General features: G+C 41.7%; 1 protein-coding gene across 1 annotated transcript in view; it reads right to left on the reverse strand.

Annotated features, from left to right (window-relative positions):
• The window catches only part of TRUB1 (TruB pseudouridine synthase family member 1), a 42789-nt gene extending 26742 nt beyond the window's left edge, over positions 1–16047 (reverse strand). The window contains exons 1-3 of the mRNA XM_048859489.2: positions 15592–16047; positions 11926–12021; positions 5619–5674 (exon numbers count right to left, since the gene is read on the reverse strand). Coding sequence (XP_048715446.1) covers positions 5619–5674; positions 11926–12021; positions 15592–15745 — 306 coding nt within the window. The 5' untranslated portion in view covers positions 15746–16047. The remainder of the gene's footprint in view (positions 1–5618; positions 5675–11925; positions 12022–15591) is intronic.
• Between the last annotated feature and the right edge of the window lie 48 nt (positions 16048–16095).

Raw genomic sequence — 16095 nt, forward strand, 5'->3', positions numbered from 1 at the left:
AAAAAACATACAGAGACGTCTATTTCTGGAAAAATATTAAGGAACTTGATAAGAAACTTGGAGCTTTGAGAAACTTTGCTGGACATTTCTATTTCTTTTGAGTTAGTCCTTAAGGAGGTCACATACTTGATTACAGAACTGATAAATCATGATATTCTTTACAGAGGCTGTATGAATTACAGATCAGGGAATCATGCTGGTGGCAGCCAAATCAGCTTAAATTTGATAGGACGTTTGGAAAAATTCTGACATCCATCTCTTTGGTAGAGCTGCCATACAGAGTTCACAGCAACCACGTAAGTTTTGGGGCATGAGTGTAATTATGCTGCCAGTGTTAATAGACTGGATCTGATTTCTCTTGAAGACTGCTTTAACGGAATTAAAAAGAAAATCCCCAGCAGAAACGCATATTGAATGTAGTGGAATCGAACATAAAAAGGAGAGAATTAGAGCAAAAGTAACAAACATTTCAAACACGTGATGTATGATGAAGTAAGAGACACTCTAATCCTAGTAGACAGCACGACAGCTAAAAGGCAAAAAGTTTTTCAACAACTTTAGAATAAAGAATAGTCATGGCTAACTACTAGGAGTCCTGAGACCTCTGTAGCCACCCAGTTAAACCTATGAGTCTATCTACACAGACTTGCAAACTGGTTTAACCCTCACTTAAAAATCATTTTAACTTGTGTCAGTAAATTACCAAATTAAACTAAACCAATTTGAATGAGGGTTAAATGGATTTAGGAGCATCTACATTAAGGATTTGTACTAGTTTAGCTAGAACTATTTAAAGCTGATTTAGCTAATATGACAAAGCTTTTCTGTAATGGATAAGGTATTAAAAAGGGGATGTCAGACTATAAAAAGTTAAAGTCTCAAGTAACAGGGACTCAACCTCAGGAACTATAGTAAGTTATATGAGTACTATCATCCTAATCCAAAGCCCACCAAGGTCAACGGAAAGACTCCAATTAGACTCAGAGGATAAGGCCAGAAGGACTACCAGATGACCTAGTCTGATCTCCTGTATAAAAGCAACTAATACAACCCAGCATCTTCACACTAAACCCAACAACCAAAACTAGGACAAATTAATATAAACCACAGGATACTAGATGGTTATATGCCACAGTGAGAGAATAAGAGGGACTGAGACCTACCAACGCCGAGGCCCCTGCAATGGCAGGGAAATCATTGTGAGAAATGGCTGGATGATCCTTGCAAGTGACTTGCACTCAGTCACTGCAGTGGAAGGCAAAAGCCCCCAAGGTCACGGCCAATCTGACCTAGGGGAAAACACCTGAGCTTGTGAGCAAGAACCAGCCAGCCAAGCACCTGAGAGAGAGACTGCTTGGTACTGCCTCAGCGTCCTGGCTCACCCTTTCCAATATCTCATCTCCGGCTGTGGCCTTCTATGATGCATCAGAGGAAGGAGACCTAAAAATATCTAGAATACACTGGGAAGAGAGAGTAACACAATCCATTCCTGACCCCCTCCTGGTGGCCAGGTGAAGCCCTGAAACGTGAGCTTCTAGGAACGTAAGACAAACTGGAAGTAACCCCAGCTCTGCTGTCCCCTACTAGCACAAGCAACCCCATCACACAATCACACTCATAAATTTGCCCAACTCTAAAGAGAGAGAGGTTCTTTGCTCCCACAATTGTTATTGGGAGGTTGTTTCAGAACCTCACTCCTCTGACAGTGAGAAACCTTTCAATTTCCAGCCTGGCCAGTTTGTTCTTGTGGCAACATTGTCCTTTAGCTTAAATGGCTCTTCCCCCAGTTTGGTGTTTATTCCCCCGATGTATGTAAAGAGATCAGTCATATTCTCTCCCAGCCTTCTTTCTCCTCAGCTAAACAAACTAAGCTCTTCCCTTATCTTCTCATAAGATAGGCCCTCCTCTTCCCGATCATCCTTGTAGTTCTTCTCTACACCTGTTCCACTTTGTATTCATCTTTCTTGAACATAGGAGACCGGAACTGTGCACAGTATTCCAGATGCAGTCTTACCAGTGTCTTCTGCAATGGCATTAATACTTTTCTATCACTACTGGAAATGCCTTGCTTGATATAGCCTAGGATGACGTTTGCCTTTTTCACAGCCATATCACACTGGTGCCTCAGTCATCTTGTGATCACCCAGGTCTCTCTCTTCCCCTATCATGTCCAACTGATGAGCGCCCAGAAATTCCTATTGTTAGACCCTTAGACCTTGCACTTGGTACTGTTGAATTTCATCCCATTTCTGTCACTCCAATCTTCAAGGTCATCCAGATCATTATCACACACTTTACTTTTTGTGACAAGGTCATTAATAAAAATCGTGAATAAGATTGATTCCAAGACCAATACTTGGGAACTCCACTAGTAACCTCCTTCCAGTCCAATAGTTAACCTTTCAACAAAACCCATTGCCCTCTCCCCTTAAGTCAGTTCTTTATCCAGTTTACAATGCTTGTACTAACCCCATATTCTCTAATTTACGTAATAATCTCCCATGTAGTATTGTGTCAAATGCTTTATTAAGTCCATGCATGTTAGATCTACTGTATTTCCCTTAGTGAAAAAAATCAGTTAATTTCTCAAAGAAAGAAATCAAGACAGTCTGGCATGATCTACCTTTGGAAAATCTTGTTGAATTATATCCCCTTTGCTGTTTGTCTCCATTAACTTAATCAGCCTTTCCTTCACAATCTGTTCTAAGGCAGAGGTTCTCAAACTTCATTGCACCACGACCCCCTTCTGACAACAAAGTTACTACATGATCCTGGGATGGGGATGGAGCCAGAGCCCACCAACCTGGAGAGGGGAGACATGACCACAGCCCAAGCCCCACCACCCCAGGTGTGGTGGAGAGGGAGCCACAGCCTGACCCCCCACTACCCCAGGTGGGGCTGGAGCTAGGACTTCAGCTTCAGCCCTGGATCCCAGAAAGTCTAATGCTAGCCCTGGAAACCCCCTTAAAATCGGGTCACAACTCATTTTGGTGTCCTGACCCACATTTTGAGAACAGCTGTTCTACAGCATACTACTGAGGGCAGACTAACAGGTCTTCAATTGCCAGGATCACTTTTTTCAATTGCCAGGATCACTTTTTTCACTTTTTTCTTAAATATAGTGACAATGTTAGCTATACTCCAGCCATATGGCACTAGCCCCAGATAGATAGATTTATTAAAATTCCTTGCTCCTAGGCTACCAATCTCATGTGCCAGTTCTTTCAGTATTCTGGGATGGAAATTATCTGGTCCCCCTGATTTAACCACATTAAGATCTTCACATTTTTCTCCCACCTCAGATGTCGTAATTTCCATTTCTATACACTCATTTCCATCTGCCATCCTGCCTTCATACCCATGTTCCATATTATCATCCTTATCGAAAACCAAGGCAAAGTATTCATTTAGTTTTTGGGTCTTCCTCTTCAACCTCCTTCCCATCTACACTGCATAGCGCCCAACCGCATCCTTTCTTATTTTTTTTTTAATATAGCTATAAATCCCAAGCCTCTTCCACATTTAAGTCTTTGAGTGCTTCAATCGAGTTGATGTCTTCAACTAATTCCCTTAATATCCCAAAGTCTTCCCTTTTGAAACCAAAATCCATAGCTGATTGCTTGGTTTTTGATTATCCTTCTACTTCATTTAAACTAAATAAACTCAAGATCACTTGAACCAAAGTTATTTCCTATGACTAGCTCTTCTAGGACATCCTCATTACTTACCAAAACCAAATCTAAAACTGCATCGCAATTGACTGCAAGGGACTTTAAATCAGGCCCTATTGCCACAACTGCTTTTCTGTCTATTATCTCTTCTTAAACCTGGGTGAATATCAGTCAGGCTCTAGTTCAGATCATCATCACAGCATCTATAAATAGTTTACTGGTCATGGATCAGAGATGAAAAAAGGAAGAAAAATAGTCAGCATGAAATGCATTAGAGGAGCTGTCAATTGACTTTAAAAAGTCAATTATTTTTAAGTCATTATTGACTTTCCTAAAGTAACAAAATCTGGAGAGCACTTGACTATTATATTGATTTCTTCATGTATTCTTGCCCATTTTCCCATTTTAAAAGTATTCTCTAAACAACAGGACTTTACATTTTCAGCTTTCAAGATGTATGCAAAACCCCTAACACCCAGGGCTGGAACCAACCATACTGGATTAACTGGAGCACGCCCACCTATCCACTTACCCAACATCTATTGCCTGGAAATGTAAACACACAAGTCAAGGTTTTGATGCAACTAGCCAGAAAGTACAACAAGAGGTGAGTCAAGTTCCCATCTGTTAACTATGCAGAATGATAGCTCTCCAAATCCACCTGTTGTCACTTGTGCTTTGCATACTAATGTCTCAATCCTGCAAATACTTATGCACAGAATTCATTCACGTGAATAGCCCAACTGACGATAAAGGAATTCCTCACATGACTAATGCTACTTAGGTAGGTAAATGTTTGCAGGATCAGTCCTTAAGCCGGTAATACATGACGCTTTTCTCTTTTGTATGATAGCTCCCAAAATCCCCATTCAAGACTGGAGTCCCACAAAGTCTTTGTATATATGTTCCCCTGATCAAAGAGTCCTTAAAATCAGAGTCTAGGAGCGCATAATGTCCCAAATGCACAGTGTGTTTTGAATAAGAAAACATTAAAAGAAGGTTACTTATTAGCCTTGCAGGTCTGTTTGACAGCCCTCTTAGAACCATCTATGCATTATATGTCATGCTGCCTTAGATGCATGGAACTCCCCAATGGAATTAACCCAGAACACAAGTTCCCGCTCCTTCTCCAATTCCTTCCTCTTGACCAACTTTTGCTGTGATACCTACAAAGAAGTCAGCCAACTAATGACCTGGTTATACATCCATGGGAAACTGCTGTTTGTTTGTTTTTTACAATCTAGGATGATTTGGAAACATCAGTAACCACATATATAAATTTGTGTGATTAGATAGATTATTTTTGTCACCTTTATCCTCCCTTCCTAATTTTGCTCACACTTGCTTGTTACATTTTGTGTCAAATGTTTTGGGGCTGGGATTATGCACAATGGAGCCCCCATCCCCACTTGCATCTAGCCATTATAGCAATACTAATAATAAAGATTAAAAAATATTGAAGGGTTTCGTCTTTTAAGACTGCATGGTATTCTTGAGAAATCAGATGTGAAGAACAGATGTAACAGATTTCATAACAGCTTGTGATGGAAGAATTATAGTATTACTCTTTTATATCTACTTGAAGGAAAGGATAGGGGGGATGGGGATTTTAAAGTTTTGATTAAAAAACAGAAGAAGTTACAATATTTACAGGACATCATTCATTATTGTGTTTCTATATCTCATATTTAAAATCTACAGAGAACTGAACATTGAAAAAACCTTCCTACAAAAGACCCCAATCATCAGTAAGCTCTCTGAGACAACATCAGAGAGACAAGGGTTTCCGACAGGCAGTTAAGCATGCTTGTGATAGCAACACTTTGGGTCCCTGAAGGAATGAAGCCATTCTGAGTCCTTGCTTGATGCTGGATGTTTTAGTTGCCTGTAACACGATTCACCTCGACACAGAAAAAATATTAAGATCAATAACTTAGTGTGCCATACCTTGGAGCCTGCCAAAATGTTGCTCAGCATTTTAGTTCCTTTTCCAATACCGACCACTGCAAAGACAGAAAGAGAAATATTACAGCATTCTATTCCATTAACTAGATTCACATTCTCCCTCTACTCACTATCACTCAACTCACTGCCATACATCACGTTAGTCAGAAATAACACATTTCCTGCACTGCTAGCATATACATGGCCTCAATTATCATGATCAGCTGAATGAGTCTTTTAAGAGGAGGATACCAAAAGATAAAGATATTGCCTAAGAGAAAATACCTCTGATGCTCTATCTACTGGGACTGAGGACAGGACAAGAAGCAGAAGACAGATAAGCTTTGCCTATTGTTAAAATGGTTTAATTCTACCCTGTGATTGGACTTGATTTATTTTATTTATTTTGATTTTATTTATATAGTCCAATAAATATTGGACTATATTTATTTTCAGTCTTCAGTAAAGAAAGACATAGCACAAACCATGGCTCTCAGTCTGGCCTGATAAAGTCTTTGGCAAGGTTCATTATTAGTGAGCTAAAGCCATTGCTGTAACTAATGGACCATTTAAAGGTTATTAGTAGCCTGTAGTAACACAGCTAAGGTATACCGTAATGGAATTAGTTTGGCAGTGATAGGACCAGGGCAAGAAAGTAAAATAATCATGAGGTCCCTGAGTCTTTTGCTAGAATCATTTATAAATCAAACAGGCAGACTCGAGTTTGTGTGGCCCACTGGCTTTTCCAATTTTAAACTACATTTTGACTTGTCAAAGCGATTAACAATCAGATTTTCAAAGTAAATGGATAGGAAAATCGCTTTACTGTGTTAGAATTCACATTAAAACTTCCTATAGTAATATGCTTTTCTTTACTAACTTTTTCCATTGGTTTTCTGCACAGTGATCAGAAGTAGTAGATACAATAGAAAGAGGAAAACAAGAAAACCAGGTACATTGTAACCACACATTTGTAAAACTGTCATCACCATACAAAGAGTATACAGTAGGATTCTCCAGTATTACCTTGTGTAGTGGATATACCTCAATATTGATGCAAAATGGTTATTAATAAAATTATGATAATTCTCTTTTATACTGTTAGAGTAGTATAATCTTGCCTTTGCCTTTACCCAGTTTTAGGAGATACAATTGTTTCCACACAGAATACTTGAAGAATATGATAGCTCATGTGCTTAAGTTTTTAGTTGCTAATTTAATGAAATCAAAGGTTAAAGCTAATTAAGGGAATCCATAGGAAATCTCTGCTTTCCATCAACCAATAACAGGCACCAAAAGTGTCAAAAAGGAGAACACCTCGTTAGCCATAAAACCAAATATATTACCTCCAAGAATGTTTATACATGCTCTGGAATGCAGCTTTATAACTTCTGTTTAGCTTTAACGGTCTATATTTTCTTTTACACACATCTTTCAAAATAGTATAAAAGTGTTCATTATTGTGATTTGTGCCTTGTATAGACTATTTGATAAAAGTTAATTACAAGCTGTAAATGTAGGAACCATTGGGTCAAAAGACAAACAACAAGAGCGTCTCTTTAAAGAACAGGATACCTCCCCTTGTACAGGACACTAGTTTGGTATAGACATGATCTTTATCTCAAGAAAACAACTTCTTAAAATACTTGTGTTTTAGAAAGAGATCTGGATGTGTATTTAGGATATTCCAAAGGGGGTTTATGTTTAGGATGCATTATCAGACCTAGAAACTAAGTAATAAAAGAGGCTGTCTTCATCGCTCCCCTTTGAAAAGGGAAAAATCTAGAATTATCCTTATTGAAACTGATTTCTTTTATAATTGGTCTAAAGTCTTCAAATGGTAAGAACAACATTTATGGTTGGACAATGTTTTATGGATGATGTTAGTTATGTCTAACTCTATGTTTCCTCTTGAAGGTGAAAACCTTTGTTGTCCCTTGAATGCTTTGAGATGTGTATTTGCAAATGTAATAACTGCCTCAATACCACTATTATGTGAATAGTGGATGTTTTATGTAAAAAATTGAATCAAATGACCTTGCTATAACAGATTACTAATATAAGAAGCCATCTGAGTATAAAATCATTCATATTAATTGGGAAATTAATTAGTTATCTGGCAATGTTTAACCAACTCATTACCAAACTCAGGAAGGCAAGGAAAACCTCTCTATAGATTGGTAAGAAATAAGACACAATCTCTCCGCATAACCATTTAAGTTGAACAACTTTATTTAAGAATCATTTAAGTTTAAAATGATTTTTAAGAGCTTAAACACTTTTATATGCAAAACAGGAGGGTTTGGACTCATTTGAAATAGAATTTCAACTTCTATTAATCCTTGATGGAACTAAAGGGATATCTCAGAAAATTGACTGAATAAAGGAAAAAATTACAGTTCTAATTTAAAGATGTTCTTAGAGTTTTCTCAACACAAAGACAAAAGCAATTTAGCCAGCTGAAGAATTATTTTGCTTGTCTTTAAATCATAGTGCCTTCCCACTCCCCATGGCATGGCAAGAACCCCATGTAGCTGAAATAACGGGACTCTCATCCCTGAACAGGCATTAAGACTGGACCTACCATTTCCTGTCTCTCTGAACTATATGATTTTTAGCCATTTTTGTGATAAAATTACTTGGTGCTCAAAACCTTAAATCACCCCTTTTTACCCACATTTGCAATAGGGCAAGCCTACAAGGCTATATCTACAGTGTATACTAAACCTGTGCTCTGACTCAGGTTTGAGTCCAAACCCCGCTGCCAACCACACACAAATCAGTCTGACTCACGTGAGCAAGCAGACAGGACCCACGTCCTAGGAAGCTGCTAAATGGACAGGTCCCACTGAGACTTGGGTCCAAGCCCTGTCATTTTGCAGTGTGGACGCAGGTCAAGCCATAGAACCAGGATGGAAGGTCTGTGTCGTGCAGTATAGATGCACTGGCATAGCTCAGACCTGGGTCCAGCTTTACAATGCAGTATGAATGCTCAAGCAGGGGTTTGGAAACACTGAGTCCACAAGCCTGAGTCCCACAGACGGAGACATACGCCAGGTATGAAATAAAGAGTCATATAAAAATGCATCTTTTCAGAAAAACAGTGTCTATACATTTGCCATGCGCTCAGCTCCAGAGTATCCAAGCACCTTATTAGAACTGGATAGTAGTGGAGAACTAAATGGCTCAGTTATTCAAAGGGAGAAACCTGGAAAGCTGTATGCAGAAGGGTGCAAACACGGAGGAGAGAAATTCTTTAGGGGGTACAAGATGGTAAAACAAGGAGTCAGATGATGAAACTAATACAGGGACATTTTAAGGTGGATGACAGGAAATACTCCCTGACAAGGAGAATGAGTCTGGGAGAGAGGTCTCTCAGAGTACGTCTACACTACAATAACAAACCCGCAGCATCGAGTCTCAGAGCCTGGGTCAGCCGATTCGGGCTTGTGGGGCTCGGGCTGCAGGACTAAAAATAGTAGTGTAGATGTTTGAGCTTGGATTGGAGTTTGAGCTGCGAGACCCACCCCCCTCACGGGGTCCCAGGGCTGGGGCTTCAGCCTGATGCCGAATGACTACCCTGCAATTGTATAGGCCCACAGCCTGAGCCCCACAAGCCCAGGTCAGTTATGGGCATGCTGCAGGTCTTTTACTGCCAATGTAGATATACCTTCAGAGCAAGTGGAGGGGGCCACAACCACTGAGAGTATTTAGAACCAGACTTGACAAAACACTGTTAGCATGCACCATAGAGAACCATCCTGTAGTGGCTGGGAGACCGACTCAATAGCTCTTTTCCATGTCCATTTGTTTTAACACCATAATTCATGGGGTACAATAACATACTATGGAGACATAGATGCTGCACAAGAACAAACAAACCCACAGCTGTGAGTCTCAGAATCTGGGTCAACTGACTAGTTAAAAATAGTTGTGTAAATGGGCTCGGACCCACTTCCCTCTTTGGGTTTCAGAGCCCAGGCTCTAGCCTGAGCCCAAACTTCTACACTACTATTTTAGCCCCATAGTGTGAGCCCCTCACACTGGAGTGAGTGGACGCAGGCTTTAAGACTTGGTACTACGGGTTTTTTATTGCAATGTAGACATGCCCTATGAAGTCTTTAACTTCTAGGTCAGTGATTCAAACACAGCTTAGGTCAACAGTGATTGAAAGTGGTCATAATCTGATAGTCAGTGATCTATACCAAATGAAATACTCGTTGCAGAACGTATGCCAGATTCAGAAGAGAGGCTGAAGCTCACACGGACATGCAGACTGAACTGCTCTGACCCCTAAAGGGGAGTCACTACAGGTCAGGGTAGAAGAACACTGGCAGAGTAGCAGGGGGGTGGGGGAAGCTTTTAGGGCTGCTGCTCACACTTTGAACCTATTTCATGGCTAACTAGCGAACATCAGCCACTACCCAAGTGGGTGTCCTTATCTCAGACGACTTCCATGCACCAACCATTCCCCAGCCTGTGCTCAGTTCTGAGAGGATAAATGGTGACTTCTGCCTTGTCAAGAAGGTGATTGAAACTGATTTTCATATCAAAGTTCTTGTACAATTTTCTGCTTTCTCTTCTCACCTTCCATCATACAACCATCACACTTTGCATAACTACAGTCTGTTCAACTCCTGTTCCGGGGCAGAACTCCAGCCGCTGAGGAAGACTATCAGAAATGTTTGGTCTAAAGTTTTCCAAAGGCTTTACATTAGAGCCAGGCTGCTCCTTAATAAAAACCCCAAAGTGAACTGTATTAGGCCTTACTCAAGCATTGCCTAGTGATCTCTCAAATGCTAGAACATCAGTGGAAAGAGAGCTTTCACCCAGCTGTTACAAATATGCAGAAAGGTCTGATATCAAGCAGCGAGAAAGGATCAGAACATAGATCTTGAAATTTGAAGCCACACAGGCACAGATCAAGAGAGGAGGTTTAGTAGCCTCAAAAGCTTCTTGTGATGCTGCTTTGTAGGTGGAAGAAAGCTTCCCCCACCACCACCAATACGCTGGAGACAACAGTTAACTGAACTGTTAGAAAAAATAACAGAAAGAAAAAATATTTTTATTTTATTTCTTCCCCTCCCCCAACTATTTCTTCGCACATCTTTTGAAATTTGAAAGCATTTGCTCCCACCCTCCTATGAATTTTGTCCTTTTCTATTTGGCTTGCATTGATTTTTCTCTGTCACTAGAACAAAACATCCTTTGCCCTTGTGAAGAAGCATCGATCGGAAACATATTAAGGTAATGCACTTCTCTGTCTTTACCAGACACACACACACCCCAAGCTTGAATACATTCTGTCATGCCACAGATGCAAGCTCTGGAGCCCACTGGCTGCCAGAAGACAGTAGGAGAAGCCATTAAAAGGCCTCAATGATTTTTTTGTTTTGTTTTGTTTTCTGGATCAATGCTGATGGCTCCCCACAACAAGAAATAATGTGCTCAATAGGAACATCTGTGCAAAAGAAAGAACCTTCCGTTTCAGATCCAGAAACAATGTTCTTCAACAAATGGCAACCAAGTAAACAGGAAATTGGAACAAGCAGAGCTAAAGTTTACTTCTAATCTATGGGAGTTACATTTTACAATGCACGCAGGCCACAGAGAGACAATTACCAACCTACTGGCAGCCATTAGCAACAGTCTGTTTCCTTGAAGCAAAGTTCTACTTTGAGAAGTGACTATGTCAAAACTCAGTGGATCTGTTCCCTATGTATATTCACAGTCACACCTGTTGAATTAAATTACAAAACAGAATTGTTACTGTTTTTATTCCTTTTAGTCCTGCAGAGCAACACAGCTAAGATTATGGAAGCTGCAGATTCTGCTCTATGTTGTTCTTCAACAAAATTATTGATGATGATGTGCAAGCTGGGATTAATCCATCTTGACTCTCAGACCCAAGGCTGAGTTTACACAGCTGGCAATTATCATTCCATTACCAGTAAATGGAACACACTTGGTATTGAAATCATTGCGAGATAGTAAACATAGAAACCTCATTGATGCCTTTGTTATTAAATGGGTTATTTTTCACTTCCTATCAGAAACTACTGTGTTGCTGCACTCCATAGCTGAACTGAATCCTACGTATCTCTAGTTTCTAAAGCACTTTGGGATCTTTTGAGATAAAGACATAGAAATATAAAGCATTATTACAACAATAAACACTGCAGAATATTACAGCAGTTACAAAACACCAGCTTAGCCAAACAAAGGTATCTGTTTCTCCAGCTATTAGAAGTACAATTCATTAAATAAAAACAACAAAGGCAACTGTTGCAGATATTCATATTTTAATTACCCAGAACTCCTGCAGCTGCACTATCTAGAGTCCCACCATGTCCAATCTTCAAAATCTGTTTTTTCCTCTTTCTTGCACACTTTTGTATACCAGCTTCTGCAAAAATAAATTGACAAAACGCATTACAGAACACCCTCAGAACATGGCAAATGCAAAAAACTTATTTATGTTGCAATATATCAAAAAAGACAAAACAAATTCAATGGAAATCATTGTTCTTCATGCTCTGATTAAATCATGAATTATATACATATATACACACACATATATAATTTCCTGTCTGCGAAAGTGGCTGCTATCAGCTAATTATAAATAATCTTATGCACCATTATAAACAGAAGTGTTAAAGGAATATACAAAACACACCAGAGTGGACAGGTTACCTGATTTGTTTCATTAATGCAACATGTAACACTATTACCAGCTGAACACACTCACAGAAAGCATCACGTACACTGAGCAGTCTTGCTTTATTTGATTGCACATAATGGGCCACATACCACTCAGCTACATGAATGGCTTCAATAGGGATGCCTACATGCAACTGAGTGGAATTTGCTCTTTGTTGCCCATCTGCTGTGATGGCATATAACAAATAGTCTCATATGGGGAAATGTGACTGGCCTGTTACAATCCCACCTAGGAATTCCACAGCCTTGATCACTCCCTGAAAAAGAAACATTCAGCAGATGCTCGGGGCCATTATAAACTTGAAAGGAAGTCAACTGAATATACAGTTGAAAGAGCTAAACATGCCCCCAAATCCCCTGAAGTGAAGAAACAGATTGACAGAGCCAGAAGGGTACCCAAAAGTCACCTACTACAAGACAGGCCCAACAAAGAAAGGAACAGAACACCATTAGCCATCACCTACAGCCCCCAACTAAAACCTCTCCAGCGCATCATCAAGGATTGACAACCTATCATGAACGATGATCCCTCCCTCTCACAGACCTTGGGAGACAGCCAGCCCCCCAACCTAAAGCAAATACTCACAGCAACTACACACCACACAACAAAAACACCTACCCAGGAACCAAACTTTGCAACAAACCCCGGTGCCAACTCTGTCCATATATCTATTAAAGGGACACCATCATTGGACCTAGCCACATCACCAGGGGCTCATTCACCTGCACATCTACCAATGTGATATATGCCATCATGTGCCAGCGATGCCCCTCTGCTTTGTACATTGGCAAAACCAGACAGTCTCTAAGCAAAAGAATAAATGGACACAAATCTGACATCAAGAATTATAACATTCAAAAACCAGTCGGAGAACACTCCAATCTCCCTGGTCACTCAATAACATACCTAAAAGTGGCAATTCTTCAACAAAAAAACTTCAAAAACAGACTCCAACGTGAAACTGCAAATTAATTCCAGTTCTGCAAACTGGACATCATCACATTAGGCCTGAATAAAGACTAGGAGTGGTTGGGTCATTACAAAACCTCAACCTAATTTCCCCCATACTAATTTCCCCCTACTGTTACTCACACCTTCTTGTCAACTGTTTGAAAAATGGGCCACTCTCATTACCACTACAAAAGTTATTTTTCCTCCCTTGGTATCCTACTGTTAATTGAACTGTCTCATTAGACTGACCTCACACTTGGTAAGGCAACTCCCATCTTTTCATGTATTTATTATACCTGCTCCTGTATTTTCCACTACATGCATCTGATGAAGTGGGTTCTAGCCCATGAAAGCTTATGCCCAAATAAATTTGTTAGTCTCTAAGGTGCCACACAAGGAGACTTGGAAGAGACCTCAGGAGGTCATCTTAGTCCAACCCCCTGCTCAAAGCAGAACCAATCCCCAATTTTTGCCCCAGATCCCTAAATGGCCCCCTCAAGGATTAAACTCACAACCCTGGGTTTAGCAGGCCAAGGCTCAAACCACTGAGCTATCCCTCCCCCCTGTTTTTTTTTTGCTGATACAGACTAACACGGCTCCCATTCTGAAACCCATTTCCAATTTCTGTAGCTTCATAACAACTTTCCTATTATTTCAAGTGTTTCTCTCTCTTGCGTTACAGTGAGACCCATACAAACAACGGGAAGAACTTAGAAACTAGCTGTCAACAAAGCACTACCACTGTAATTATACTACACAGACATTAATCCAGCACTGGGACTCACATGGGCAGACCCCTGTGCCTGCATGGAGCCCCACTCAACAGGTGTCTACATGGGACAGAAATACTGCAGTTTTCAATGCAGGATTGGGGCCTTATACTGCAGGAGGCTCTGTAATCCCCAATCAGGATCAGAGCTCCATCATGCTACGTGCTGTATACAAGGTAACATAGTCCTGGCCTCCCAAGGAGGTTACAATCTTAAACCCCAACCCTGCACTTCACTATGGAGAGGTGGAGTAAGGAGTGGCATGGGGATTGGTTCTGTAGCCTTCCAACTGTGTTTTTCACAATCCTTAAATTCTGTTCCACTCATACAGACTCATGGGCCTCTGGGTGGGACTGAAATTATTTCAGTGGGACTTGATGGAGAAATAAGAATCCTACCACCACAGATCATACTGCAAGATCAGGACCCACCAGAGTAAACAATCTGAAAAATTAAGGAGAAAATATATTTTTCTTGCTTTCTCTTTCCATGATAGACAACAGTGATATGAACTTTGAAAAGGAAGAAGTAATATGTTCCTAGGAGTTGTGGTTTAGACCTTGCCTATGTTTGCTGGGATACTAAATCACTCCTGTAATGGAGATTCACAAAGAAGAGGCCCATGTACATACCAGAAGCTTGAAAAAGCCTAACTAGGTGAACACCGATGAAGTGAGCTGTAGCTCACGAAAGCTTATGCTCAAATAAATTTATTAGTCTCTAAGGTGCCACAAGTACTCCTTTTCTTTTTGCGAATACAGACTAACACGGGTGCTACTCTGAAACAAATGGACAATGTATTTTTTAAATCAGACATCTGACTGAAAGTGGCACCTTCATTTTGGATTTAATTTTAGGCCAGTTTTTAGTGTCTCCCTCCTGTGACGAAGGATTATTGTCCATATGTATTTTAAACAGACATTTTACAAATCTCAATTCTCTCTAACCAAAGTATTCCTCCTTTAGACTTTTCCAGCTTTGCAGCCCTGGAAAATCTGGATTTTTAAACTTGCTTTGAAACCTTCAGGGGCACATCAGGTATCAAAATGTGCAGGTCAGGTAGACTCATGGTTATCTCCATGCACAGAAGAAGGGGGGGGGGAGACAAATTAAGTGTGGATTCAAACTACACTGATTAGGGAATATGAACAGGTGAAGGTGCAAACTGCACAGCAAGGAAGCTACACTCAGGCAGTAATTTGCACACACAAAACCCTTACCTGGGCCTGGGGTAACTGGAATGGGACACTTACAGGGGCAAGGGCCCCAGCCACCTGCAGAGGGGAACTGACGGTGCAGCAATTGGCTTTGCATACATACAGTTAGAGGGCAAAGTACTGGGTGCAGGCGGATACTCTCAGCACTAATGCTGTGGGACTCCTACCACTGTAGGAAGAGCATGAAGTTCCCAGCATGTGTCATCCAGACCTGCCTCCTCCCAAGGTACCCCCCCCCCCCGTCCCAGCTTGACCCTCCCGCCGTGGCCTCCCCCCACCCAGCCCGAGGGTGACATCCTGCCCCTTCCCAGTAGTACCTGCCAGCAGCTTCTCCTTCAGCTGGTTGAGCACGTTAGCTGAAGTGGGCCCCTTGGGTTTGTACACCGCGAACAGCCCGCTCAGAGAGAAGAGTTTAGCTGCTGCTGTGTTGGCCAGAACATGCCCCAGCTTCCCGTGCACCTTCTCGGCCATGCTCCGGGCCGGGCTCGCCCAGGCTGAAGATGCACCGAGGAGGCCAGGGGACGGCGGCTCGGGCCCGGCTTCCTGGCTACCCACGCGGGGCCCTGCAGCGGAGCAGCGGCGAGGGACAGCGCGGCGCGCCCGGCCGGGCCGGGCCGGGCCGGTCGCGCGCAGGCTCGCGCGCTGGGAGATGGAGGATTCGCCGGGCCGGGCCGGTCGCGCGCAGGCTCGCGCGCTGGGAGATGGAGGATTCGCCGGGCCGGGCCGGGCCGGTCGCGCGCAGGCTCGCGCGCTGGGAGATGGAGGATTCGCCGGGCCGGTCGCGCGCAGGCTCGCGCGCTGGGAGATGGAGGATTCGCCGG

Source organism: Caretta caretta, chromosome 7 (genome assembly GCF_965140235.1).
Source record: "Caretta caretta isolate rCarCar2 chromosome 7, rCarCar1.hap1, whole genome shotgun sequence".
NCBI lineage: Eukaryota > Metazoa > Chordata > Testudines > Cheloniidae > Caretta > Caretta caretta.